Below are 26,596 nucleotides of genomic sequence, written 5' to 3'. Positions count from 1 at the left end.
CTTCCGGAGCTTAGCTGCAGGGCTAGCGCAGAGTTCCCCCCGCCGGAGCTGCTCGTCCGCTGGTCCACAAAATCTTAGCGATGCTCTGATTGGAGGGGAGTGGGGAAGTGGGAGGTAATATTCAAATGTGCCCCCTTCCTACGTAGGAGGGGGCGCCGAAACAGACTCGCTCGTTTGGTAGCTGGAGGCGGGCTGCTTCCAGAAATGCGTATCTCACTCAAAAAATCATGTACAGACTTATTTCAAAGTTTGTATGGGTGTGGGAGCACCATCTACCCACAACAACACCCCAAATCCCAGGAAAAATGCTGTTTTCATAATATGTCCCCTTTAATTTTGTACTTATCTTAACTTATCTTATCCTGTGTCCTTGTTGGAGGCCCAACAAAAGGACTAGCTTATAGGCAAGGACTAGCTGGCTCCTTCTATATCAATCCCTTTCCCATCTTCCCTTGTATTTATAATCTTAATGTGTTAAACTGTTAATAGCACGGTAGCAGGTACCGTTGCAGGTGTTGCAGCTAGGGTGGCACTTGCGGCATGTTTTGGACAAGGTGTCATGGTAGTAACCAAGGGGACAGGCCTTCAGACACCTCCCCGACTGTGTGTGGTACCAGTAATCCTCCCGGCAGCCCAGACAGTGGTGGCTACTGGGCCCAGAACACCGGCTGCAGGACGGCTCGCAGCGCTCACAGAGCCCAGAGGTGGTGTTGCTGTAATGACTGGAGAGGACAGGAACAAGGGATCATGCTGTTGAACATGCATATGGATACTGAAGAAGAGAGTGAGTGAGTGAACGTTGTACAGTGTTGGTGCTCTCACCCCTCTGAGCAGCTCTCCACACAGCTCTGCCCATGGTAGAACTGGCCAGGTTTACAGGTCACACACTCTACACTGTGTCGTCCCACACACGACACACAGCTCTCGTGACATCGCTTGCACGCCATCTCCTCTCTATCTCCGTAGTAACCAGCAGGACACTCCTCAATACAGGTGTTGTCTGACAGACAAAGGAAAAATGAATAAATTCTGGATTTCATAAATTTATGGATTAGCAAAAGTTGTTATAGCTCTATTGGCTTTTTTAACAGAGCACAAATGCTAATAGGAAGTAAACATACATTATATTATACATAAAAATGTAATAAAACATAATGCAAAAATATATAAACTTTAGCTTCTTTGGATTCTCTTGAACGAGCTTGGCTCACTGTGGAAACATTTTGACAAAGTACTTTTGTTTTCTAATCCGTTTTCTGAAAGAAATGTGTGCAGTTGCATTTGGGCCAGATGATAGCCTGTGTCACTCAGACTTAGCCCTGATGTCCAATCTCTTTTGGGAAACTTCAGTTAAACAAGAGAGTCTGGAGGAATATCCCAGCAATTTGGGCAGGACATCGGATGGCGGATTGTTCTTGACACAAGTCAAAGGGCGGAATGCGCAGCTCGACAGACAGCTTGGTCTTACTAAAAGTCAGATACATTTCGGAGACATTCCTGGAGACATTTCGGAGAAAAGTCTGACACATCCGGACACATTCAGAGTCATTGTTCTATGATACGATATAAAAACATGTTAAAATGTAATTATTTGAACAAGGTCATATCGTATCTGCTCCGTAAATGTTGTATCCCACGGTTGGAAGGTTCTCATCTGTTATCACCATTTGGTTTTATTCAGAGTCATTGTCATTGTTCTGTGATACAATATAAAATCATGTTCAAATATAATTATATTGGTGGTGACTTTTATTCTATGATTTTTCTTGCGTGAGTATTATTTTGTGTGGGAAGTTAATGTTAGTATGCAGTAATTATAGATTGCAAAACTTAGGAAATATGTTGTTTATAGCTCACTGTGTGACAAACAGCAATCACACTGACTGTTTGACTGGGGTTGAACTATGAACAATTATTCAGCTACACCACGGAAACACTTTCAGCTTTGCTGAAACCGCCGTTTGCACGCAAAGACATTTTATTCTCCAGGCCTGCGAAATATGTCAGAAATATCTCAGGGAATGTCTCCAAAATTTTGTCAAATCGTATTCTTGCGCCTTCTAACATGCTAGGGTATTTTAAGTGAGTTGTTGGGGCTTACTCAGAAGGAAGAGAGTAGCGCAGTTGAGGCAGCGGCCCTTCCCTGGCCCTGAGCAGCGGTGGCAGAGTGGGTCACACAGCAGGCACTGGCCTTTCTCATCAATGTAGGTGTGCACGGAGCACTGGCTGTACCACACGCAGTGGCCCATCTCGTCTAGACGTCTGTTGTCCTTACAGCTCAGGCAGGAGGAGGACTCGTGGTCTGAGCAGGTCAGACACGACTCTGCGCAGTCTGGGTGAACAACATAGAGAGACATTTAAAAAAGTATTGAACCTTTTGTTGATATGGTTACCTAACGGAACATGCAAGTAAAGGTTAAATATCACCTTGATACAGGTGATACAACTTGAGCAGCATGTTAACAACAGTTTAGATGTCCACTGCGGCCATTTGAAATACATGCAATATGGCAAAAAGAAAAATATTATTGATAGTCACGTAAATATGTAACAATCCTTAAAACATCTAGATACTATTCATATTTTCTATCCTAGTATCATCACTACCTGTTCTTTCATTGTCTCTAAAAGAGCTCTTTCATCTAAAGTGACAAAGATAAGGTTAAAGTTCATTAAGACATGTGAGACAAAATACAAGTACAAAGCAACAAACAAGTGCATGCTGAAACCTCATTGGGTCCTATTCTCTTACCACGGCATTTCTCGGTGTGCTGATCATAGTAGGTACTCAAGGGACATTGATTCAGACACTCTCCGCAGTAACGCACAGCCTTGGGGTTCTGGCACGATGTGCAGTCGTCCGATTCTGGCCCATTACATGACATGCAGTTGACATGGCAATGCATGCACTCCTGCTCGCTGGCATAATATCCACCAGGACAGGCGCCTACACACGTGTCCTGGTGCAGGACGAAGAACTGAGCACATTCTGGGAACAGAGCGGAGAGTTGAGTCAGCTATAGCTACAAAGTCAGGACATTCTGCAAGGTGTTGAATGCTCCGTCCGTGATTGATGATATTCATAACCTACTCTTTATGTTATTATGATTGTTTAGCAGCACTTGCTAATGCTTAGAACAGGGCTGGGATGAATGCCCTGTCTTCCCTTTTATTCAACATGTTGTTGTTTAGTATTCACAGTGTATCTGTGGATACCTATTATTATTCTAGGTTTTATTATAATTTTTTGATTCAGAGGCCCTTATCTCGAGGGCGAATTTTTTTTCAAATTTGTCAGACCTAGGTGTAACTTAGGTCTCGAAAAAGTTTGAACATTTCTGAAACTTGGCATACATTTTTGCCATTCCGACCAATAAGGGGGACCAATAAGGGCCGTCAGTATAGAATTTTATGTACTTTGACAATTTTGAAGAATCTTTGAAAATCTTCTTCAGAATCATAGCTTAAAATGAAAATATTTAGATATTCATGATCTATGGAAATTCAGACGTCATGATCTGCGCTAGTTCATAGCGCAGTCAAACTGGATGTCAGACAGCTGCAGACTCGTGATGGCTGTCCTGTTGGCCTGGACTTCCTGGTCAGAGGCCTGGTCAGCAGCGATCTTGGCGTAGTCAAGTCTAAACGCACGCCTTGCCGACGGCTCGGAAGAGGCAGGCCGCCATGGCATTGCAATTACCAGCAACATGTCTGATGTCTGTGGTGAACTCCGAGACGTAAGCGAGGTGCCTCTGCTGGCGGTTGGACCAAGGCTCAGCGACCTTGGCCAAACACTAGGGGCTTGTGGTGGAAAAACGCTGTGAATGGGCGGGCTTCCAGCAGGAAAGGGGAATGGTGTAGTAGAACAAGGTTGAGTTGAGGAGCTCACCGTCAAAAGCACAATGTTTTCCCTGTTGCGAGCGGTTGCCTGACGCCATCGATCAGCTAATGGTTGACAGCACCGACTGCGTTATGTGATGCGTTGGTCGTGAGGGTGGTGGGCGCGCCGAGGCACGGATGGGCCATCATGGTCAATTTCGTCCTTTTAGCATCTGAGAACACCTTTAGCATCTCCTCCAACCAGGCAACAGCATCCTCAGCAGCTTTACCTTGAAGGGCCTTGTACAGAGGCAACATGAGGTCAGCGGCGCGAGGGACGAACCTGCCGTATTAGAAGACCATTCCTAGAGAGCCCTGGTCTTGCAGTTCTGAGGGAAAGCTGCCACAGCAACCACCTTCAAAGGCATTGGCGTAGCTCCATCCCTGGGGATGTGATGCCCCAGAAAGTCGATGGACAACCGCTTGAACTGGCACTTGGCTGGGGTCACAATGAGAGTGCGCTTGTTGAGGCGTTCAAAAGGGAAACAACGGTGGGACAGACTCTCCCTCCTGCTGGCGATGAGGATGTAGTCCTGGTAGACGAACAGGATGTTGAGGTCCCTCAGCATGGAATCCATTATACGCCGCCTGTGCACCGAACAGGTACTTGGTGATTGTCATAGTATCATTATCACTATAACACGCACGACGGTGACGACACATGCAGGAGGTAGCTATACCTGTTTACGGCAGAGACACGCATGTACGTAAAGTGGCACTCAACCAACTCTATCTGTTTGGTCATTCCCTGATTTATTACAGTGATAGCCCTGGACCAGGTCGACCATGGAGAACACAACCCTTCCAGCCAGCCGGGGGGCAAAATCCTGGATATTTGGGACTGGATACTGGTCTGGAACGGTGGAGTCTTTGAGAAGGCAGTAATCACCACACAGCCAATAGCAGCTATCTGAGTTTGGCACCACGTGCAGGGGACAAGCCCAAGGACCCCTGTTCGACTGGCAGACCATTCCTACGCACTTCCTGAACTCGGCCTTCGCAGTGGCATGTTGCTGGGTCGAGTCGCCAGTTGTGGGTCAGGAACGGTGGGCCTGTTGTGGGAATGTGGTGTTCCACCCCTTGTTTTATCACAGAGTGGAAAACATGGCACGGCGAGTTCAGGGAACTCCCCACGCAGGCGGGTAAACCCGTCGGACACAGTGAGTCCGCTGGAAGATGCTGTTGTGGAGAACGCACTGAGGATGCAGGGTAGGAATCCCAAATCCTTGCCGTGGATGAGGCGGTGGTTCTATACATCCACCAGGCCTATCGCACAAAGGAAGTCTGCATCGAGCAGGGGCCTCACCATTGGCCATGACGAAATCCAAGGAGAATCGTCTGCCCAAAGGTCTGGATCTTTCTGCCGTTGGCAGCCTCCAGTGACGGCCCCTGTCATTCTCCCTGGATATCGATCTGCGAGGTGGCACACTTGGGCACCCTATCGCAAAGAAAACACTGTCCAGACAGGGTGTTGAAAAGGAGGCTGCTTGAATGGCCGGCCCTCACGGCTGCTAGTGAAACCGGCCCAATGTTCCTTGACACGCTGAAGCTGCATGGTGTGCAGCACCTCCGCCCTTCACCCCCAACTGGCCGTGGTTAAACACAGCCATGTAGATCCATGCTGAGGGCTGCAGCCGCTGTGGCCTTTGGTAGGAAGTGAGGCTATCCAAAGGCACAACCGAAGTGGAGAGCGGCATGGGCGCAGGTCCACCCCTAGTGGCGGAGTGAGACCACCTCTCTAGCCAATGCCCAGAGGTCTAGACCAGCTGTGTTTGCCAAGGCTAACCTGACGGATGCTGGCAGTTGTTGAAGGAAGAGCTATTTGAAAATGAAACAAGGCTTATGCTTGCCCACCAGCGCCAACATGTGGTCCATTAATCCTGTTGGCTTCGACACACCGAGTCCTGGCAATGACAGCAACTGACGGGCACGGTCTGACTAGTCCAAACCCAATGTAGTGACGTTTCTCAGATTTTCCTGGTTCCAATAAACATCCCTGGTGACTGACTGCAGAATAGAATCTGACAATGCTTGAGTCCATCAGATGTCAAAGAATATAATTTCCAGAAGTTTGTTGAGTTTGCAAAAAGGTCTTGTGGGTTTATTTGGTATAACAATAAACCAAAGAATACTGACTTCTAATACTTAAAACAAACAAAAAGCAGGAAGTGGGCTAAGCCATTGTAGAAAAACGTTTTGCTGTGTAATCAGCCACACCTGACACTCTGACCTGGCTCCATTACGTGCACACAGGCACTCAAGACCTGTAGAGGTCGCCACACCCAACGTCTCCAGGAGGCTTTCAATGTTCCGTATAGGGCTGCAACAACGAATCGATAAAATCTATAAAAATTGATTACTAAAAGCGTAATCCAGTTTTTAAATCCATGTTAAAATCGGCAGGATATAGAGCTAGTTAGCTTAAGAAAAAGTCGCAAACACTGTCAAATGTGTTCAGATCGGCTCAGTAATATGATTGAGATTGAGATTTTGGCGAAAACCTGTTTTCCCAGCAATATAAAATAGATAGTAAAGATGGAATTATGACCTGTTTAACGTCCTATCTTGAACTACGATCATCTTATCAGCAATTAAAGTAATAATACTAGTTATATTTCAAGGAGTCTCGAAAATGGTATCAATATCAATAAAAATTAACGATCTCCTGTCATCTTAGAGAAATTAAGATGATTTAATTTATTTTTAACCGTTAGTATTTACCGGTTAAAGATCTTATCGGTTGACCAGTTAACCATGGACATCCCTTGTATACTGTATATATATAAATGTATATCAAACATTGTATGTTTTTTCTGTATTATGATTTTTTTTTTTTTTATCATTTAATATTACTTTTAATAGTTTCGGGACGTTGGAGCAATAACCTGATGTTTTTACACTTCAGTCTGCACTGTGAATTTGAGCTTAGTTGCAGCTCTAGTTCCGTATTTGTTTTCCTCCGCGGGATCCTTCGATAAACATATGACGCCAACTGCTGTGAAACTGCCCAGCGCAACAATGACAGTAGTATTTGTCTCATCTATGATGATGGGCAAACCGAGCAGTGGAATACTGCTCCCAAAACTCTGGTAATTTGAACATTACCACTGTGACGTTCGAAGCCTCCATGGCCAAGGCAAACAACCACAAAAAAAAAGGTACGTAATAATAATAATAGTTTAAAGCTGCAAACAGCATTTTAGGGGGACCAAGCCTAAAGCAGACCAATAAGACCCTCATAGACAATTAAGACCCTGACAGGCCATTAAGACACTTACGAAGACCATTAAGACCTTTTTTGTTTGCATACGGTTGACAATGCGGGAATAGACTCAGCGTGGATCTGGTGATGGGGGAACAAACATCCAGGACCGTACATCAAAAGGCTGAGGAGTGATGAGTCTTTAAAGTTTTCAATTGATCGCTATAGCCCTATTTGGTCCTATTTGGATGAGGTTCAGTCTGGTTAACTTGACCTATGCTTCTTTAAGTACACCAAGTTTGGCGATGATTGACTCAAGGTAACTCCGCTTTTAGTCACCAAACATTGATTGGGCTAATTTGGACGTTCAGCCGCCATTTTGTTAGAGGTTCTGGGTTACCTAAGAACATTTGCTCAACATGAGGAGAGACAAATGTCTACAGGATTTCATGACAGTAGGAAGGGGTCAGGAAATATGGCCGTCAAAAGTCTGCATATTCGGTTAATTTAAATAGCTCCCCCTATTGCCCGATCTGGATACAATTTGGAAAGGTTGCATATTCCCTTAATTGTTTTATCGTTGTTTTTCTATCCTCATTATCTGGATACAATTTGGAGAGGTTCATCTTGCCCTATGTGGCTTTGACTACACCAAGTTTGATGATTATTGGGTTAAGTTAACCTAGCCTTAGCCTTTTGGCGTTAAGTGAAATTTGGACGATTTTGAGCCTCTGGTGGCCATGTTGATTTGTCAATCGACTTCATCTTACTTGAGCAGTTAGAACTTTGGTCCCCAACAGCCACTAAGTTGGTCCCGCTCAAATCAAACATTCCGTCTGCGAACTGTGGTGACTTTAGTTGCAGGCCACGCCCATTTCGATGCCACGCCCTAATTGAAAATATGTGGATTTAATCTTGTTCAGAATTTTATGCTGAATAACTTTTGTATTGGATTCAAGATCGTAGGAGTCCATTTGGAGGTTGATATAAGCAAGTCTTTACACGTTTTAAACCACATCCTTTTTTTTTTTTTTTATGGCTCTTGGGTCTCTTTATTGTACAGATTTCCCTTTATGTCAGATTGAAGACAGTGGTCCTTAGATGATGTGTTTTAGAGGAATTTCGTGTTTTTCGACAAAATTCAAGATGGCCGCAATTCTTTTCAAAGGAAGTCATAGGTTCTCGAGGAAGATTTGTTCATCATGAGGATAGGCATGTGTGTTCAACGTTTCATTTCTGTTAGTCAAATAGGTTACGAGATATGCTTGATCAAAGTTTGCATTTTTGGACCATTACTACAGCGCCACCTTTGGCCTAATCAGTGAAATATTTATTCTCTGTTAATCTTGAGTCAGCATCTACAGCTGTATGAAGTTTCATAAAAAGTGTGGAAACGGTTTAGGCTGTGAGAGTCAAACGATGCGGAATAATAATAATAAAAACATGAATAAGACAGGTTGCCTCACTCCTTGTGCTAGGCCCCCTAATAACTGCAACAAACTTTATTACATACAAAAACAAGAGCAATCAAAACAAAACACTTGGCATGACGTCCGCTCCACCATGTCATCTCCCAGGGACGGTCTCTAAGGCAACGTATTCACCACTCTGGTGTTGGTTGTGAAATATGTCCCGAGCCTCTGTGTGCTTGTCCACCACACAACGCAGTATATAACTGCAGAATTAAGAATATAATTTAAAGCTTCATTTATAATAACTGAAGAAGTCTAAAGTTTTTGCCTTCTAAACCCAAAACCTCAAGGTTTTGGGTTTAATACCCTCCTGTCCATGAAGTTGACCTGTAGGCATTATTGAGCAAGAAGCCCCAAGAAGCCCTACCGGCTCCTTATATCTGAATATCTGAAATATTTGTAAAAATGCATCTGCTGAATAGTAAGCATTTCATAGATTTGGTTTCTAGGTTAATTGTGGACATTGTCTATGTCCAGATGTAAATCAGCCTTGACTTTTGTTAAACCCGAGTTGAAAACTCTAGTGTGATGACCTCCTATTAGGGTGGAGTATTAAAGCCTGTGTTTTGAGGGGAATTAGCGTGGGTGCAGCGTGCTTCTACCTTGACAGAGGCCGTCGTCGTTGCACCTCCTGCAGTCTGGGGGGCACGGCAGACAGTGGACCTCCTGGGCATAGAAGCCCAGGGGACAGTGGCCCAGGCAGGTGTGGTCGAACAGAAGGTACTGAGCAGCACAGCTGAGACAGTGGGAGGCGTTCAGCATGCAAGAGGTACACTCTGGAGAACAGGGATGGCACTGCTGCTCCAACAAAAAACCCCTGAATGGAGCAGATGGAGGAGGGCCGCAGAGGGAAAGGGGGAGGACGTGGAGGAGAAGGGGAGGTGGAGGAGGTTGAGGAGATGGAGAGTGGAAGTAGGAAGAAGAGTAGGGTAGGAGTAAAGGGGGAGGACAGGGAGGAGAAGAGCAGGGGCAGGAGAATTTTTTTTTATTAATCCCCATCTCCTTTATGTGTATCTCTATGGTTAGTTTTTATATTTTCGTTTTTTATTTTTTTATTACTTCATTAGTTTGTCATGCTGGACCACACACCTGTCACAGTTGTTCACACATTGCCCGTCCTGCAGGTAGAGCCCGGCGGATCCATTGTGGCATTGGACACAGCTCAGGGAGTCCAGACACATCTCACACCCAGGCAGGCAGCTCTGGCAGCGGCCGGACGTCTGGTTAGCGAACCAAGATGATGGACACTGGAAGACGCAGGACTGCTGGCCAGTCAGAAAACGACCTGAGCCCCCAGAAGATCGATTGGTATGAAAGGGAAAGCATGAAAGGTGTGCTACTTGATGTTTTTTTCCATTGCAGAGAGAAGTCGTATTCTGTATGTAGAACACTGTTTTTAAGTGTTATTAATATAAGTGCCACAGCCTCAATTCACCTCTTTATGAATATATGTTTCACTTCCAATGAGGCATAGCAGAGGAGGCTACAGACTTTCACTCACTTCTATATATAATCTGGAATTTTTGAAGTAAGTAACGACTGGTTGTTTGATTCTTGAGTTCTACGCTCTCGATCAGATCGTGGCATAATAGGATCCTAAACCACTTGCACAATTGCAGTTCAAAGTGTTAAGTCAAAATGACTTAACACTTTGATTTTATTGATTGATATTTTTGGGATTTTTCTTTTTAATTTTAGTTCCTTACCTGGTGGACAGGTGTGGCAGTCTCTCTTCTCTAGTCCAGTGCACGTCTTACAGGAGGGATGGCACCCCTCACAAACACCCTGGTCTGCTTGCACACAAACGGAAATAAGAACCACACAGGAAGAACAAACCACAAACAAACAGGAAGTACAAACAACCAAACAGGAAGCACGAACCATACACAAACCCGAAGAACAAACCACAGCCCAGCAAGAAAAAACAACCAAATCCAAAGTACAGCAGTTCACAATCGCACTAGATTGTTGTGACACAAATACAAACAATATATACAACATTGTTACCACAAGTTACCTATACCATTTTTATACTGCTTCTCGGGACATAGCGCCCATGTCTGCTGCTCCAGACAGGTGCCGGCGGTCAGGGTGAGGCCGTCCTCACACTGGTCACAGTCGTTGTACTGCGGTCCTCCACAGGCGCGGCAGGACACATGGCATGGCTCACACTCATGTTCTGTGGCATCCATGAAGAAGCCATTCTTACAATAGTCCACGCAATCACCGTCTAGGCCACAGGAAAAGCATGCAGTAGCACATGCATAAATATATAATACATACGTTTTCAAACAAAGTGAACGCTTAATTATGTTAAGTAATAGGTATATACATTTTTAGCTTTAGCTAAAAGGTAGGATATATCTTTATGAAGATTTTTTCTCATATTTGCAGAAATTCTCTTTAAATTCCTTCTGCATCATTAAATTAAATGCACTAACTTATCTAAATCCGGTATCTGTTGCTGTCGAATGCCTTTAATAAGCCTCTCCAAATTTAACTCAGCCCGAATTAAATAATTGGATGGACTACCTGTCGGTCTACTTAACTACCTGTCTGTCTAGGCTGCCTGAGCACACTCGGTCATTGACTCATTGTGCATGACAGTGTCTTCCACAAGGCACAACTGTTCCAAAGCTACCGAGTGAGTCATGTGTTTTGGGGTAAGGTTTTGAGGGAGGCCTAAAAGGAGGGTTGAGTATTTTCTTTATTTCTTCCAAAATCAAGCTTAATATGGCTTTTTTTTTTTTTTTATTGCCTACCCTAGCTTTAATGACCACTTTCAATGTGTGCCCACTGTAGCAGGTATTATACCAGTATTCTGACAACTGTTATCAGGGTATTCAGTCTTAAGTGGGCTTTTGTGAACAGACAGCAGTGGCGATGCTTCACTAATGAACCATATACCCAGGATGGAGAAGCCTTCTTCACACCAGTAGCACTGGCTCTGGTCACAGTTGATGCAGTGCTGATCCTCACAAGGATAACACACCATTGAGTCCTCCACACTGAAGGATCGCTCTGGACAGAACCGGTAGCAGTCAGACCCCCACCTGACAGAGAGCGAGAGAGACCATTAGCAGATGAATAGTGCCAGTAAGGATGAGAGAAATCAAATATTTTCAAACTGGTGTGGAAACACATCAAATAACAGTTCCATAGAACACAAACACCCATTCAAAGCAATCGGATCAGAATCCCTGTGTAGCATCTTCAAGATTTAAGAAATATCTATGAGCAAAAAAGATAATTTGGTTCAAACCAACACATATGTAGAATTATGTGTCAGAGTTTCAGTGTTCCACTTACTTGTAGTACTCGTCTTCACAGCTCATACAAAGTGTTGCTGGTTTCCCATCTTTGTTTGCTGTAAAAATTAGACGTTTCATTTGTTACATGGATCATGGATGCTGCATATAATAGAATATATTCTAACCGTATTCGTAAATGTTAAATTGTCCCTCTTTTGCGGTGTGTGTGTGTGTGTGACAGTGTGTGTTTGAGTGAGTGATAGAGAGAGGGGGTATGTGTTTGTGTCTGTGTATTAAGATATACCAGAAGATGGCGATGTAGTTACACATTCAATTTAGTGAGCGGACATGACATCACCCCAAGTACAAATGACTGCTTACCCATGAGGAAATTAAAAGATGAATTTTTGGTGACTTTCTTCATCGGAGTGTTGAGTGTGTGTGTGTGCAGTGAACTGCATTGTGAGTTCATCAAAAAATTTGTTATTTACTGTTCATGTTTTCTGTTATTAGACCACATAGAAATTATACAGACAACAATAAATAAATAAACTGTTTGTTTGTGTGCCTAGAGAGCATAAATGTAAAGTAATTAATAAATCCTGTCAATCAAAGTCGATTTAAAGAGAGAGAGAGAGACATATACATTTATATAAAGAGAGAGACAATAGAGAGATAGAATAGCTAACACCTTGTACAGCTAACACATCTAACTATCCATGCTAACTCAGCTATATACGCTAACACTGCTTACACAGCTCACACTTCTAACATGGCTAACACCACTCATGACTCACAAAGGAAACACTGCTTATACAGCAAACACAGCTTACTATGCTAACACAACTTGCACAGCTAACACTGCTAACAGAGCTAAAACGGCCAACACGGCAAACACAGCTAAAACAGCAAACACCGCTAACACAGCTCACACAGATAAAACTGCTTATACTGCTGACATTGCTGACACAGCTAGCACCACTCGCATCAAATACACAGATAACATTGCTTAAACAGCTAACACAGCTAAGATGCTAACACAGTGAACTATGCTAACACCCCTTATACAGCTTACATTTCCAACGCTGCTAATGCGGCTAGCAAGGCAACGGGAGCGTACCTATGTTCCCCGGGTCCTATGTTGTATGCAACTGTGGAACATAGGACCCTGTGAGCAAATCTTTTTTTCGTAGGATGGTAGGGGCAAGTACCGCCTTTTTCACCTCTGATTCGCCTGTGATTGGTTAGAATGGCTCTCCTCCGATTGGTTATGGTTAGGTTTAGGGTTAACCCTCACCCTAACCATAAGCCTAAACCTGACCCTAACCCTTTGGGAACATAGGACCTGGGGAACATAGGACCCCCTCGGCAACCATAGCTACATCTACACAGTTACTACAGCATTGCATGCACTTATTTTTTTTTTTCTGTGGAAGCTAGAGAGAAAGAGAGAAAGCGATACTATGCAAAAGCATTAGTAGGAGGGTAAGGAGATCTGTGTCCTAGGGCAGAGTCCTAATGAAAGAAGAGTGAATAGTGAATAAATGTGACCTGTGCATTCAAAATGGCCATGTACATTTACATTTAGAGCATTTAGCAGACACTTTTATCCAAAGCGGGGTAAGGGGGGAGGCTATGTAAAGTCTAGTCGAGCTCTGAACAAGTGAGTCTTGAGTCTCTTGCGAAGTTGGTGAGCGACTCTGCTGTCCTGACATCGGAAGAGAGATGGCAAGATGAAGACGATACACATACATACATACATACATGCATGCATACATATATTTTTCTATTTCTTTTAGATGGATGGGCTGGATGGTAACTTTTGTATCAAAAAATGGATAGGCTGAATGCCGTTGGACAGTGTGCCAGTAGTGGAACACAGATCAACAAAGACCATCTCTGTTTTTATTATGATTTTACCACGCAATAATGAAGAACGCCCTAAAAGTTATTGTAAATGTATGGTAATTAAATGTAAAGATTCTTCTGTTGACACACACTATAGTGTGTTTGTGTGTGCGCGCTCATGGGTGTGCAATTTGTTCACCACAAAGTGAACGCTGAGGCAGTGAAAAACATGTGACTGATGCATATCACCCACTACATGCACGCCTTGCTAATAGGTGCTCTAGGATGAGTCTACACCCTTGGAACTCTATGGTTCCTATGATTACCTAATTTGCCAGTTCCTTAGGTGGCCATCTTGTATTGAAGCTGGATTCCAATATTTCTCTGTATCTCATTCTCATTCCCTTTCCTTAGATAGAGTGCTTGTTGGTGTCAAGTTTAGTGATGCAAGACGAGAGGAGATAGAATATTTATTCATATTGGTCATAATTATTCATAGTTGGTCTTATTTATTCATTTCTGCTGTGAAGTGTTGTCACAGCGACAGTCCAGTAAGCGGTTTGTATCCAAGTTGGGGGTATAGATATAAACAGGTATTCAGTAGTCAAAGAGGCAGTTAGCTAGAAAGTGTGTGTGTGTGTGTGTGTGTGTGTGTGTGTGTGTGTGTGTGTGTGTGTGTGTGTGTATCTTTACATTTGTGTGAGTGTTTGTGTGGTGTGTGTCAGACTTACTATGTTGGCATTTCTTACAACCCTCCTCGCAGGGTTGGCAGTCATCAGTCTTTGGATCTGCTACCTCACCTAGAGGATGCCACCATGTCCTCTCCCCGTCTGCACACAGCAGTGGGAGGCAGCGGCCGTCTCGGCTGCTGAGTCCTGGCCTGCAGCGGAGGCAGAACTCCAGGGCCGCGCACACAGCGCAGTCCGCAGCGCACGGCTCACAGCGGCCCCCTGACGCGTGGAAGGTCCCCTCGGGACACGAGGCGCGGCACTCTCCCCGTAGGAGGTAGCGCTGCATGCCAAACTTATCTACAACACACACACTGTGACCTTAAAGGCCCTGATACAGCTCAAAATCTAAATAGGCCACAGGGTACAATACAGTTATTGCACTGTGTTGGCTGTTTGTTGAACGACGCCCCTTAGAGACTTGCAAACAGTGCAGTGATGAAAGCCCAATGCGGTGCCATGGTTTGGTCACAACCTGGCCATTTGTTCTGTGCAAAAACAGCAGTTTCAATTTCCTAGTAAGTATAACGGAGCATTCAAGGATTTGGATGGTAAAAGGTTATTTGTTAATATTGCCTATGTCGAAATCATGTTCAACTCGCCCTCTCTCACGGTGTACGCGCATAAAAAAAGGATCCGAAATGTGACATTTGGCAAGCCATTGACAATGTTTGTTTGGAAAAATAACGATGGGAGCTGCCATTGACAAAACATTGTCAATGGCAATTTCATAGTTAGAATTCTGAGTGAGGATTGTGGCTGCATTATTGGCAGTCTGATAAAAAGCACAGAGCAACATTTCAACAAGTAGCGACGGTATGTTAGTGTCAGAGCATTGTTGTGTGTGTGTGTGTGTGTGTGTCCAGACTAGTATATAACTCGGAGATTGAGAAGCTCTTTCCAGTGTTATTGTTATGTCTCATTGAGCTTGAGATAAACTCACAGAGCCACATTTTGACCAACCAAACCTCCTGCTTAATTGAGTGTGTGTGTGTGTGTTGGTGATTCCCAAGAATGAGACTTCATCCAGATTCATTTTTCGTCATATCAATAAAGCAGGGGAAGGAATATTGTGGGAAGGAATATTCCAGGCAGGAAATCCTTCACACCACTTCTTTATCTTTATCTTATTTAGTTGGAGGCTAACTTCAAGAGTTTCCATTCCAAACTACATCTGTCCAGGTCACGTTAAGACTGAATGAGATCAGTTAAATACAATAAATACCAATACAGTACAATACGATTTACCATACAATACTAACTACTAATTTCTCCTTTGGCACAATAAAACAATTGCCACATTATGTTCATTAAATGTGGTGTTCAATTACTCCACCTTTTTCACAACTGGTGCAGTTGAAAAGACTGTCTTCATTACATTCATGGCAGGTGTGGTGGCAGAGATCGCACTGCCTATCCATGGCATAGTGTCCCCTCCTGCAAAAACATTCACAGCGGCCATCGTCGAAAAACCTGCAGGGAAGTCAATTTTATGATCAAACTCAAAGGCCTCATCCCAAAACGCCCTTCTACAAGGTCTATATTAACCCACTATAAGATGGAAAATTATAAACGTAAAACTACAAAATAAAAGTAGCGTTATAGCTCATAAACTATTATCATATGGCGGGTTGTTTAAATCAAGGTTGATGCTACAGAACCGGGGCCCTCCTCTTATTGGTGTCATGCTGTCCAATCAGCGACACCAGTATAATATCCGAGGCAAGAAAAAGAAATACCATGAGGTTTTTATTCAAAGAGCCAAAACACAGTTTATGTAATTCACATAAGACCTTTTAGGGCAGGCAATTTGTTTTCAAATTCGTTCCATTTAATAAATATGTTTTATGGACCCACATCTGTGGATGAATAGAACATGTATGATGGGTAAGGGGTATGTTGCATGGAGTGTGTAGTGGCTAGCCAGTCCAAATGAGCCACGATGGACTAAATGTGGGAGAAGACACTTTGAGGCGCAGAGATAAAATAAATCAGCTCCACTTCTTGTTATGCGTTTTATTTATTTATTCTTTCTCTTCTGGAATGTTAAATTGTCGCACTTAAGTTTGGTCAACAGAAAGTATTCACTCCAAAGCCCACTCTCTCTTAATTCCAAAAAAGTGAACATGAATGCAATCACATATGACCACCACTCTTGCCGCCTAAGTCCCGGAGAACACGCCTACCCCCTAAGTGAGAGCGCAGTGAGCAACACAAGACCATAGAACATATAAAATACAGGAGACTAACACATGTGGCTCCCACATTCTCGTATTAATCATGATAATTATGGCTTACAGCTAAGGAAAAAAGAAAATTCAGTATACCAGAAAATTTGAATATTATATAAGACCAGTAAAAAAAACTTTAATACGGAAATGTCGGCCTTATGAAAAGTATGTTCTTGTATATGCACTCAGTACTTGGTTGGGGCTCATTTTGCATGAATGACTGCATGAATACGGAGTGGCACAGAGTCAATCAGCCTGTTGCCCTGCTGAGGTGTTATGGAAGGCCAGGTTTGCTTAGATAGCGTCCTTCAGTTCGTCTACATTGCTGGGGATTCGCGTCTTACATCTTTCTCTTGACATTACTCTTTCTATGGGATTCAGGTCAGGCAAATTTTCTGGCCAATCAATCACAATAATCCTATGGTCATTTAAGCAGGTATTGTTTTTTTTCCGGCAGGTGCCATGTCCTGCTGGAAAATTAAATCAGCATCTCCTGAAAGCATTTCAGCAGAAGGAAGCATGAGGTGCTCGTAAACGTCCTGGTAGACGGCTGCGTTGACTTGGACTTGATAAAGCACAGTGGACCAACACCAGAAGATGAGATGGCTAACCAAGTCATCATTGACTGACTTCAAACTGGACCTCAAGCAACATGGATACTGTGCCTCTCCATTCATCCTTCAGACTCTGGGAGCTTGATTTCCAAATGAAATGAGCAACAGACCAGTTCTCTTAGCCGAGGTTACACACTTCAGACGTTGTCTCTGGTTCAGGAGTGGCTTGATACGAGGAATGCAACAGTTGTACTAGCCCATGTCCTGGATACGTCTGTGCGTGATTGCTCTTCATGCACTGACACCAGCCTCAGTCCATTCCTTGAGAAGCTCAAGCACATTTTTTAATGGCCCCCCCCTGTAAGACAATTATCTCGGGGCAGCGGTTATCCCTGTTGCATGTGCACCTTTTCTATCGTACTCTATTCTCCTTCCACTCAACTTCCTATGAATATGCTTGGATACAGCTCTCTGTGATCAGACAGCTTCTTTAGCGATGACCTTTTGAGGCTTAAGCCTTACATACACCGCCGGCGAGCGCATGTCAAAACACTGACTCCAGACTCAGTCGCCCCTATTATTTTCTATGTACAACCCCCACACCGGCGGTGGCTTGGCGCGCGGCAGCGCTCATCGGCCCGTAGGCCCTTCGCCCCACTGTCCTATTGCCAAGCGTCGCCGCCCATGAAAAGCGGTTGCTTAAAGCTGAAAGCACGTCAATGACATGTGTCATTGACGCGCTGTTGCACCGGTCATTTTTACGCTTTAGCCTCCTTGTGGAGGGTGTCAATGAGGTTCTGCACAACTTTAAGGTCAATAGTCATACCCATGATTGTGAAGCCTACTGAACCAGACTGAAAGACCATTTGAAGGCTCAGGAACCCTTTTCAGGTATTTTTGAGCTTATAAGAGTGTGACACCTTGAGTCTACAACATTGAACTTTTCACAATATTACAATTTTCTGAGACATGGAATTTTTGGTTTTCATGAGCTGAAAGCCATAATTATGAAAATGAATACAAATAATATTGAAATATTTCACTTTGGGTGTAATCAATCTATGTAATATATCAGATTCACTTTATTAGTTGAATTATTAAAATAAATAATAAATATAATATATATATAATAAGTTTTCTACACTTTTCTAATTTATCGAGCTGCACCTGTATACCCTCCTTCTGAAACTGTCCTGGTGGCAAAGATGGCATGGTTTTTAGGGGTAAGTGCAACCAAGTCATTAGGATGAGTGAATGATTTGGTAACGGGACGGCTGTTGATAATAGCTTCCACTTAACGAAGAACTGTGTGAAGACCCTCTTCATCAAAGTTCTGCAACAAGCTTCAGGCTGTAATTCAGGACCTCAGATCCTCAGACTTTATCAACCTTTCCCGTACTCCTCAATATTGTGATCCAGTAGGGGGATTGAAAATCCACTTAATTCCTTTCTGAAGGAGGGTGTTGTTGATTTGAGCAAGATTTCAGCATTCCATTGCCTTCCTCAATTCACGCTCTGCTCTGACAAAGCTGGTTCTGTTATCTGCAATTCCAATATTTCTTCACGCCTGTTACGTGTGTGTTCTTCCTCTGCTGTCTTGTGTTCTGTTCCAGGTACCACCCTCCCCATCGGACTGGTCAGACACACCTGCAGCCCCTCAGCAATCAGGTGGATTGCTATAAAGCTGCAGGGATAAAAGCAGACGGGGCCAGTGGGTCAGATAGGCGAACAGAGTTGGGGTCGCTGTCGGTCGCGAGTCAGAGCTACGTGGTGCTCTTCGTCGTGGCATTGCTCCCTCAGGGGAGGGATAGTGTTATTGTTTGTTTCCGTCTGAACATAGGACTCATTTATGGTGAAGCGGTGTGCTGCTCGGCGGCTGCACTGCGACCCAGTCAGCCGTGTATGCCTTAATGTTTCGTGTTTTGTCTCGGTTTAATGTTAATGTTTATGTCAAGTCCTTACATGCACGGCAATGTGTAGGATGAGAGCCTTGAAAACCGTTCTGCTTATCCTGCTGTGGACTATCAGCTCCCGTGGACGATGTGGGTCAGTTGAACCTCAGGCTCAACTCAACAGCAACACAAACAGCCGGCGTGAGGAAGCGCCCGGGTTCACGCGTGTATACAGCCGGGATGCACTGCTGTCGCTGCGACCAGAGCCTAACACAACCAACGCGGGCCACATCTACCCACCAGTGTTGGATAACATCCCCGAGGAGCTGATCCGAAAGAGAAGGAAGCGGAAACGGGGGAGAAGGGGGGGCACTCGAGTTCGACTACGGAGGAGATTCACCCGTCCACCACTACCCTCTATCGTTCTCACCAATGTGAGATCCCTTCACAACAAAATCGCCACGGTAAGGACATACGCAAGGTACAGTCATGATTTCCGTGAGGCATCACTGTTTGTTTTCACGGAAAGCTGGTCAAAGCCATCAAAGCCAGACTCACTCTATGAAGTCCCTGGATTCACTCTGGTGCGAATGGACAGGGGAGGGGGGAGTGGCTACGGTGGTGTATGTGTGTACATCAATGATCTCTGGTGTCGTGCCTACTCAATAAAAACGAGGATATGTGACGATCCCAATGTAGAGATCCTGGGCATGACTTTAAGACCATTCTACTCGCCCCGGGAGTTTGGGTGCATCTTACTGTTTGCTGTTTATGTCCCCCCGAAAGGGCCGGGAAGAGCTGCACAGGCAGCAAGGACCATCGCTGACTGTGTACATGAACTGCAACTGCAGTACCCAGAAGCACCAGCAGTTGTCCTCGGAGATCTGAACCAGTGTTTTCTAGACACTGTGCTGCCGGGATTTGAACAATACGTCCAGTATACCACCAGAAAAAATAATATATTGGACAAGTGCTATGTAAACATTAAAAATGCATATGTAGCCAGGGTTGGGCCTCCTATATCGACCTGATCATAATGTTGTGTGCATTACTCGAGTCTATAAATCAAAACTAAAAAGAGGAAAGCCTGCGAAGAAAGTAGTTAGGACATGGACAAATGAAAGCAAGGAACAACTAAAAGCATGCCTTGACTTGACAGATTGGGACACTTTTAGTTACGGTTCATTGGATGAAATTACCACAGTCACAAATGATTATATTAATTTTTGTGTAGAGCTTGTTGTTCCCACAAAGGAGATAAAAATCTATTCTAATAATAAATCCTATGTGACCAAAGATATACAAGAAATAATACATGAGAGGAAAACAGCCTTCATAAATAAAGACTTTGGAGCACTAAAATTGGCAGAGAAAAAGCTAAAAAACAGAATTAGACAAGCAAAATCGGCACATAGACAGCGTTTGGAAGACGCATTCAATTCTAATAATCACAAAAAGACATGGGACACAATGAAATCTATGACAGGAATGTCATCCCCATCCAAACCTATTTTGACAGAAAATGAAGGTGCCTTAAGCAATGACCTAAACACATTCTTTGCTAGATTTGAATCATTAGATAATTCCTCAAAGTGCACTGAGATACTTAAGGCTGTAATACCTGCCCCCTCAGACAGAATTACCATCACTGAAGAGGATGTGAGAAGGGTGTTTCGGTGTACCAATACAGGGAAAGCTAATGGGCCAGATGAGTGCAGTGCTTTCCTCCTCAGGAACTTTGCATCTGAGCTGGCTCCAGTGTGGCAACCTATATTCCAAACCTCTGTAGACACACACACAATCCCTCTGTCTTGGAAAACCTCCTACATAAAACCACTACCAAAAATCAGATGTCCAAAAGAGCATAAGGATTATAGACCCATAGCCCTCACTTCAGTGATCATGAAATCACTTGAAAGAATACTGCTACAATATCTTGTTAGTTTAACCAAAGAGAAACTTGACCCCTGTCAGTTTGCTTATAAAAAGGGCTGCGGTACAGAGGATGCGGTCGCCACACTGGTCCACCTGATTACAAAACATCTAGATCAGTCTAAAGACAACTATGCAAGGGTGTTGTTCTTGGACTTTTCTTCAGCCTTCAACACGATACAGTCTGATATATTGGTGTCAAAGATGGTCCAGTTAGAACTGAATCCATATTTGATTCACTGGTATGGATGTTTCTTAACCAACAGAGTACAGAGAGTAAAGGTGAACAGAACCCTTTCCTCAGCATTAACTACAAATGTTGGCGCTCCACAGGGTTGTGTAAGCTCAGCTGTACTCTTCACTCTTTATACTGACAGTTGTCTTACTGAAGAATGTCTGTCTGAGGGTAGGAGCAAAGGACCAGATCAGTACATTCTAAAGTACTCTGACGACACAGTTTTAATTTCTCTTTTAAATAGTTTCAGTGACCCTGGACTGCGCCAGCAGAGAGTAAATAAGGTGGTTGAATGGAGTGATAACAACGCTCTCATCATAAACACAAAAAAGACAGAAGAGATTGTTTTTGGCGCACCACTGGAGATATGCAAATCTCCTATTACTATTCATAGTGAACAGATCGATCAGGTATGTTCATACACATACCTAGGAGTAGTAATAGACCATCTTCTTTCATGGAAAGATCAGATTGAATCAGTGTGTAAGAAAACAAAGCAAAGAATCTATTTCCTTCGCCGTTTAAGATCTTTTGGTGCCAGTAGAAGGATTCTTCTTTTGTTTTTCACTTCTGTCATTATGAGTGTTCTTCAGTACTGCAGTACCACCTGGTATGGATGTCTGTCTGTAGCCCTAAAGTCACAAATGTTACAACAACTAAACATTTGTTCAAAGATTGTTGGACAACCACTTCAGGAGCTGTATGCTTCCACATATGACAACAGCATGCTGAGGTTGGCAAAAAACATCACCTCAAACACTAATCATGTTTTGTATAGTGAATACAGGTTATTGCCCTCAGGAAGGAGATACGAGGTACCACTATTCAAGAAGGTTAGACTAAAAAAGTATTTTGTCCATCAATCGACTTTGATGCTAAACCGGAGATAGGCGAAGTGGTGGACAATGTGCTCTCGACTATCTGTACCCATGTATGTAAATTTGTTGTGTTTCAATGTGTCATGTCAATGTGTGTAATTCATGTTTTCTGTTTAAACATGCAACGGCTGCTGGGTCGCAAGACAAATTTCAGCACCAGCTGACGAATAAAGTTCATATCATATCATATCATATCATATGGTCAATAAATGGTACAATGGTTTAAATCCTGCTACTCTCTTCCGTTCTTTAAACACCCGGTTTAATATTAATTGTTGCCTCCCCTCTTCCCCCTGGACACCACAGGAGGGGTCGTAACAAAATGGGGGCTCGTCCGGGATTTTATATTGTTTAAAGAAATTAGTAGAGATGTTTGTAGTTGTTTTGACTAGTTTGTTTTCAAAATGAAAAGTCACTTCCGGTGGTTCACGGTGGGTATTGGCGTCCGGGTGTGCACGGTCCCGACTCCCGCCTCCACAGGTTGCTAACAACTCCCTCAGTTAGACAGAAGTGTCCAGCTGGGTCGCACAGCGGCTCCTCCATCGGACACTTTGTTTTTGTTTTTCCTTTATTATTTTCGGAGTAAATCCTGGGCGGCGATCGAGTTCCCCGACGGAGGTAGGCGTTTCAGGACTCTGGTCGCTGAAGTTTTGCTTTTCAAGTCGCCTCGAGCCCGGCACGCTCCAGAAGATAGACAGGTTAGTTCTCATTAGGTAGGGTCTGGGGGATGATTGTTTATTGTAAGGTTGGGTTTGTTTGTGTGTGCAGCATCCAGCGTTAACAGTTATTTCGTCTGCCCCGGAGTGAGTGGATTACACGCTAAATTGTTGGTCTGTCGAAACGACTCCCGGCTCCAGAATGGACGCCCGGTAAAAGCTGCGTTTAGCTCGTCTCCAGCTGGAGAAGGAGGAACGGGAGCGTGAATTTCAGCTCCGGAGGGAGCTGGAGTTGAAACGGTTGGAGGCAGAGACCGCTGTCAAGATGCGCGAGCTGGAACTACGGTCTAGCTCAGCTTTGTCTGGTGCACGGTCGTCTGTTTCTTCCAGTACTTTCGATGTACTTCATCCTTTCCGCCGTGCTGCCCTTAAGCGCAGAGTCTGCCTGTGACGCGAGCACAATCGTAAGAGGTATTGGGATGGGTTTTGTACCTGCACCCCTTCACCGCATTCACGTCCAGTCGAACCTTAAAACTGGTTTCTTCCCGGTAGCTGTGCGTCCCTCGTTCCCCATCGATGGTGTTGACTTTATCATGGGTAACGACATAGCTGGGGATATACTATATATGAATATACTTTATGTATATCCATCAACCGAGGTTGTCGACATCCCTATTGCGGAATCTAGACATGATGATCTGTTTTCAGTTAGCGTGTTAACTAGGGCTCAAGCCAGAAAACAAGCTCAGGACGTGGATCTGTCTGACTCTGTTTTTGCTTCTGCCTTATCTGAGGACAGGTTGCCACCTACGGGGGAAACGGAAAGTGGTACTGCAAACCTAGGAAAGTATGGAAGTGGGGCAGGCCCCGTTGCTGATCATTTGCTGCCACTGACACGTGAAGCCCTCATCAGCTCCCAATCAGGTGACCCATCTTTAAGGAAGTGTTTTGCAGCTGTGGAGGATGTCAGTAAGTGTACTGAGAGTCAGTCGTTTTCTGTAGATAACGGGGTGTTGATGTGGAGGTGGATTTCGCCACTAGGTAAAACCAATTCAGTTGGTGGCGGGGGACCAGTGTGTCAGATAGTGGTTCCTGTTGCATACCGGCAGCATGTACTAGAGGTAGCTCATGAACATCCCTGGGCTGGTCACCTTGGTGACACTAAAACCTATGATCGTATCCTAAAACACTTCTTCTGGCCAGGAATGAAGACAGAAGTGGTACGCTTCTGCAAAACATGTAGTACCTGCCAGGTGGTTGGGAAGCCAAATCAGGTTGTTCCGCCCGCCCCTTTGACCCCTATTCCTGCTGTTGGTCGATTGTGTTGGCCCATTGACGAGGACAAAGTCTGGTAACCAGTTTTTGTTAACAGTAATGTGCGTTGCCACCCGTTTTCCTGAGGCCATCCCACTGCGAAAAATCACTGCGCCTGCCTCCACAGCGGCATTAATCAAGTTCTTTACCACGTTTGGGTTACCGAAAGTTGTGCAGACTGATCAAGGACCTAATTTCCTGTCGAGGTCTTTTAGGCAAACATTGCAGTCTCTAGGCATCTCTCATTCAGTCTCTAGTGCGTATCATCCACAGTCGCGGGGGGCGCTTGAGCGTTGGCATCAGACTCTTAAGTCTGTGCTGCGTAAGTACTGTCAGGATACAGGGAGGGACTGGGATGAGGGTGTCCCGTTTACACTGTTCGCCATACGTGGAGTCAAACAGGAGTCCCTGGGGTTCAGCCCGGCTGAACTTGTGTTCGGGCATGATGTGCGGGGCCGACAGAAGGTATTAAAGGAACAGTTCTTGTGTAATATTTCTCAACAGACTACTGTTCAAGATCTTGTATCACGGTGTACGGAGCGTTTACGTCATGCTTCTGCGCTGGCTAAAGTGGCACTCTCCTCCTCTCAGGAGAGTATGAAGGAACGGTTTGACCGGAAAGCGGTTGAGCGTGAGTTTGAACCGGGTGAGAGAGTTTTGGTACCGCTACCGACGCCTGGCTCTGCTCTTACTGCCCGTTTTTCAGGCCCGTATGATATAAAGAGCAAAGTGTCTTACACAAACTACGTCATCCATACACCTGAGCGCAGGCGTAAGGTGCGATTGTGCCACATTAACATGCTCAAATCCTATCATTCCAGAGAAGCTGTCCGGGGGGAGCAGGAAAAAACTCTGGAGACTACTGCCCCCGGCGAGGCATCTACTTCCCTGGTTTGTGTGGAATCCTGGTCTGACGATGGTTTGGCGGTACTGGGCAGTGATCAGCAGAGTGGTAGGCTGTCTAACACAGAGTTCTTGTTGAAAATAGACACCCATCTGAACCATCTTCCTGTAGATCAGCGACAGGAGATAGTTTCTTTTTTGCGCTCCCATCTGTCCCTGTTTGGTGACGTACCATCTAGCACCAACGTATTAAGACATGACATTGATGTGGGTACTGCATCTCCCATTAAACAGCATGCATACCGTTGTCCAGTAGCCAAAAGAGAGCTGATGAAAAAGGAAGCTGATTATCTGTTGGAAAATGGTTTAGCTGTACCTAGCTGTAGTCCTTGGAGTTCCCCTTGTTTGCTGGTTCCTAAATCTGATGGCACCTCACGGTTTTGTACCGACTATCGTAAGGTTAATGCAGTTACGGTGTCAGACTCATTTCCTTTGCCTCGCATGGAGGACTGTATCGATAGTATTGGGCCGGCCACATTTATTACAAAGCTCGATCTGCTGAAAGGGTACTGGCAGGTTCCATTAACACCCAGAGCCTCTGAGATCTCAGCATTTGTTACCCCAGACCACTTCCTGCAGTATACCGTTATGCCATTTGGGGTGAGGAATGCACCTGCCACATTTCAGCAGCTGATGAACCTGGTGCTAGGGAATGTCAGGAACTGTAGTGTTTACCTTGATGATGTCGTCGTGTACTCAAGCGATTGGGCCAGTCATGTTGCTAGCTTGACGGCAGTGTTTGAGCGGCTTGTGCGAGCATCCTTGACCCTTAACCTAGCCAAATGCGAGTTTGGTAAAGCCATGGTTACATATTTGGGGAAGCAGGTCGGCCACGGGCAGGTCCGGCCCGTAGACGCTAAAATCTTGGCCGTGCTGTCCTATCCGGTTCCCACGTCAAGGCGTGAACTACAACGTTTTTTGGGTATGGCTGGTTATTACCGGTGTTTTTGCAAAAACTTCTCGGTGGTAGTTAATCCTCTAACCAGTCTGTGTAGCACTAGGATTCCGTATGGAGTACTGAGTGTCAATATGCCTTTGAGGCAGCCAAGTCTCTTCTCTGCAGTGCACCTGTCCTGGCGGCGCCTAATTTCTTCCGTCCTTTTAAGCTGGAGGTTGAAGCGAGTGCTTCAGGAGCTGGTCCTGTGCTAATACAGGATGGGGAGGGTGACGTGTGTCATCCAGTGTGCTACTTCTCGGTCAAGTTCAAACGTCATCAGCTAAACTCCTCCACGATTCAAAAGGAGACCCTGGCTATGCTACTCGCGCTTTAACACTTTGAAGTATATGTTGGTGCCAGTCCGTCTCCCGTGGTTGTATACACAGACCATAACCCTCTTGTCTTCCTGACGCAGATGTACAACCACAACCAGCGACTGATGCGTTGGGCCCTATTGGCGCAAGGTTACAACCTTGAGATTAGGCACAAGAAGGGGACCGACAATGTGGTGGCTGATGCCCTGTCCGGTGGGTAAGAAAGAAGAAGAAAAACGTTAAAAGGGAGGAGATAATTCTGATGATCCTGATTCTGTGTAGTGTGCTTTATCGGGGATCGTGCTTAATGTAGCAAACTTGGTTTGCACTTATCGGAGGGGGTGTTACGTGTGTGTTTTTCCTCTGCTGT

At 44.6% G+C, this 26,596-nt stretch overlaps 1 protein-coding gene across 6 annotated transcripts in view; it reads right to left on the bottom strand.

The window, feature by feature from the left end:
• Positions 1-26,596, bottom strand: part of pcsk5b (proprotein convertase subtilisin/kexin type 5b) — a 171,987-nt gene that overhangs the window by 6,000 nt on the left and 139,391 nt on the right. For 2 of the 6 annotated variants that reach the window (XM_030375638.1, XM_030375636.1), the window contains 12 exons: positions 15,717-15,853; positions 14,384-14,680; positions 11,863-11,920; positions 11,461-11,606; positions 10,571-10,783; positions 10,260-10,343; positions 9,643-9,838; positions 9,156-9,370; positions 2,753-2,989; positions 2,102-2,332; positions 823-1,000; positions 505-722 (listed from right to left, as the gene is read on the bottom strand). In XM_030375638.1, the coding sequence (XP_030231498.1) occupies positions 505-722; positions 823-1,000; positions 2,102-2,332; positions 2,753-2,989; positions 9,156-9,370; positions 9,643-9,838; positions 10,260-10,343; positions 10,571-10,783; positions 11,461-11,606; positions 11,863-11,920; positions 14,384-14,680; positions 15,717-15,853 (2,210 nt within the window). Of the gene's footprint in view, positions 1-504; positions 723-822; positions 1,001-2,101; positions 2,333-2,752; positions 2,990-9,155; positions 9,371-9,642; positions 9,839-10,259; positions 10,344-10,570; positions 10,784-11,460; positions 11,607-11,862; positions 11,921-14,383; positions 14,681-15,716; positions 15,854-26,596 lie in introns of those variants that run through there. The other 4 variants (XM_030375637.1, XM_030375639.1, XR_003979217.1 and 1 more) reach the window with 4 other exon arrangements.

The sequence above is a fragment of the Gadus morhua genome, chromosome 13, assembly GCF_902167405.1.
Source record: "Gadus morhua chromosome 13, gadMor3.0, whole genome shotgun sequence".
Classification (NCBI taxonomy): Eukaryota; Metazoa; Chordata; class Actinopteri; order Gadiformes; family Gadidae; genus Gadus; species Gadus morhua.
This window is presented reverse-complemented; position numbering and strand designations above follow the sequence as displayed.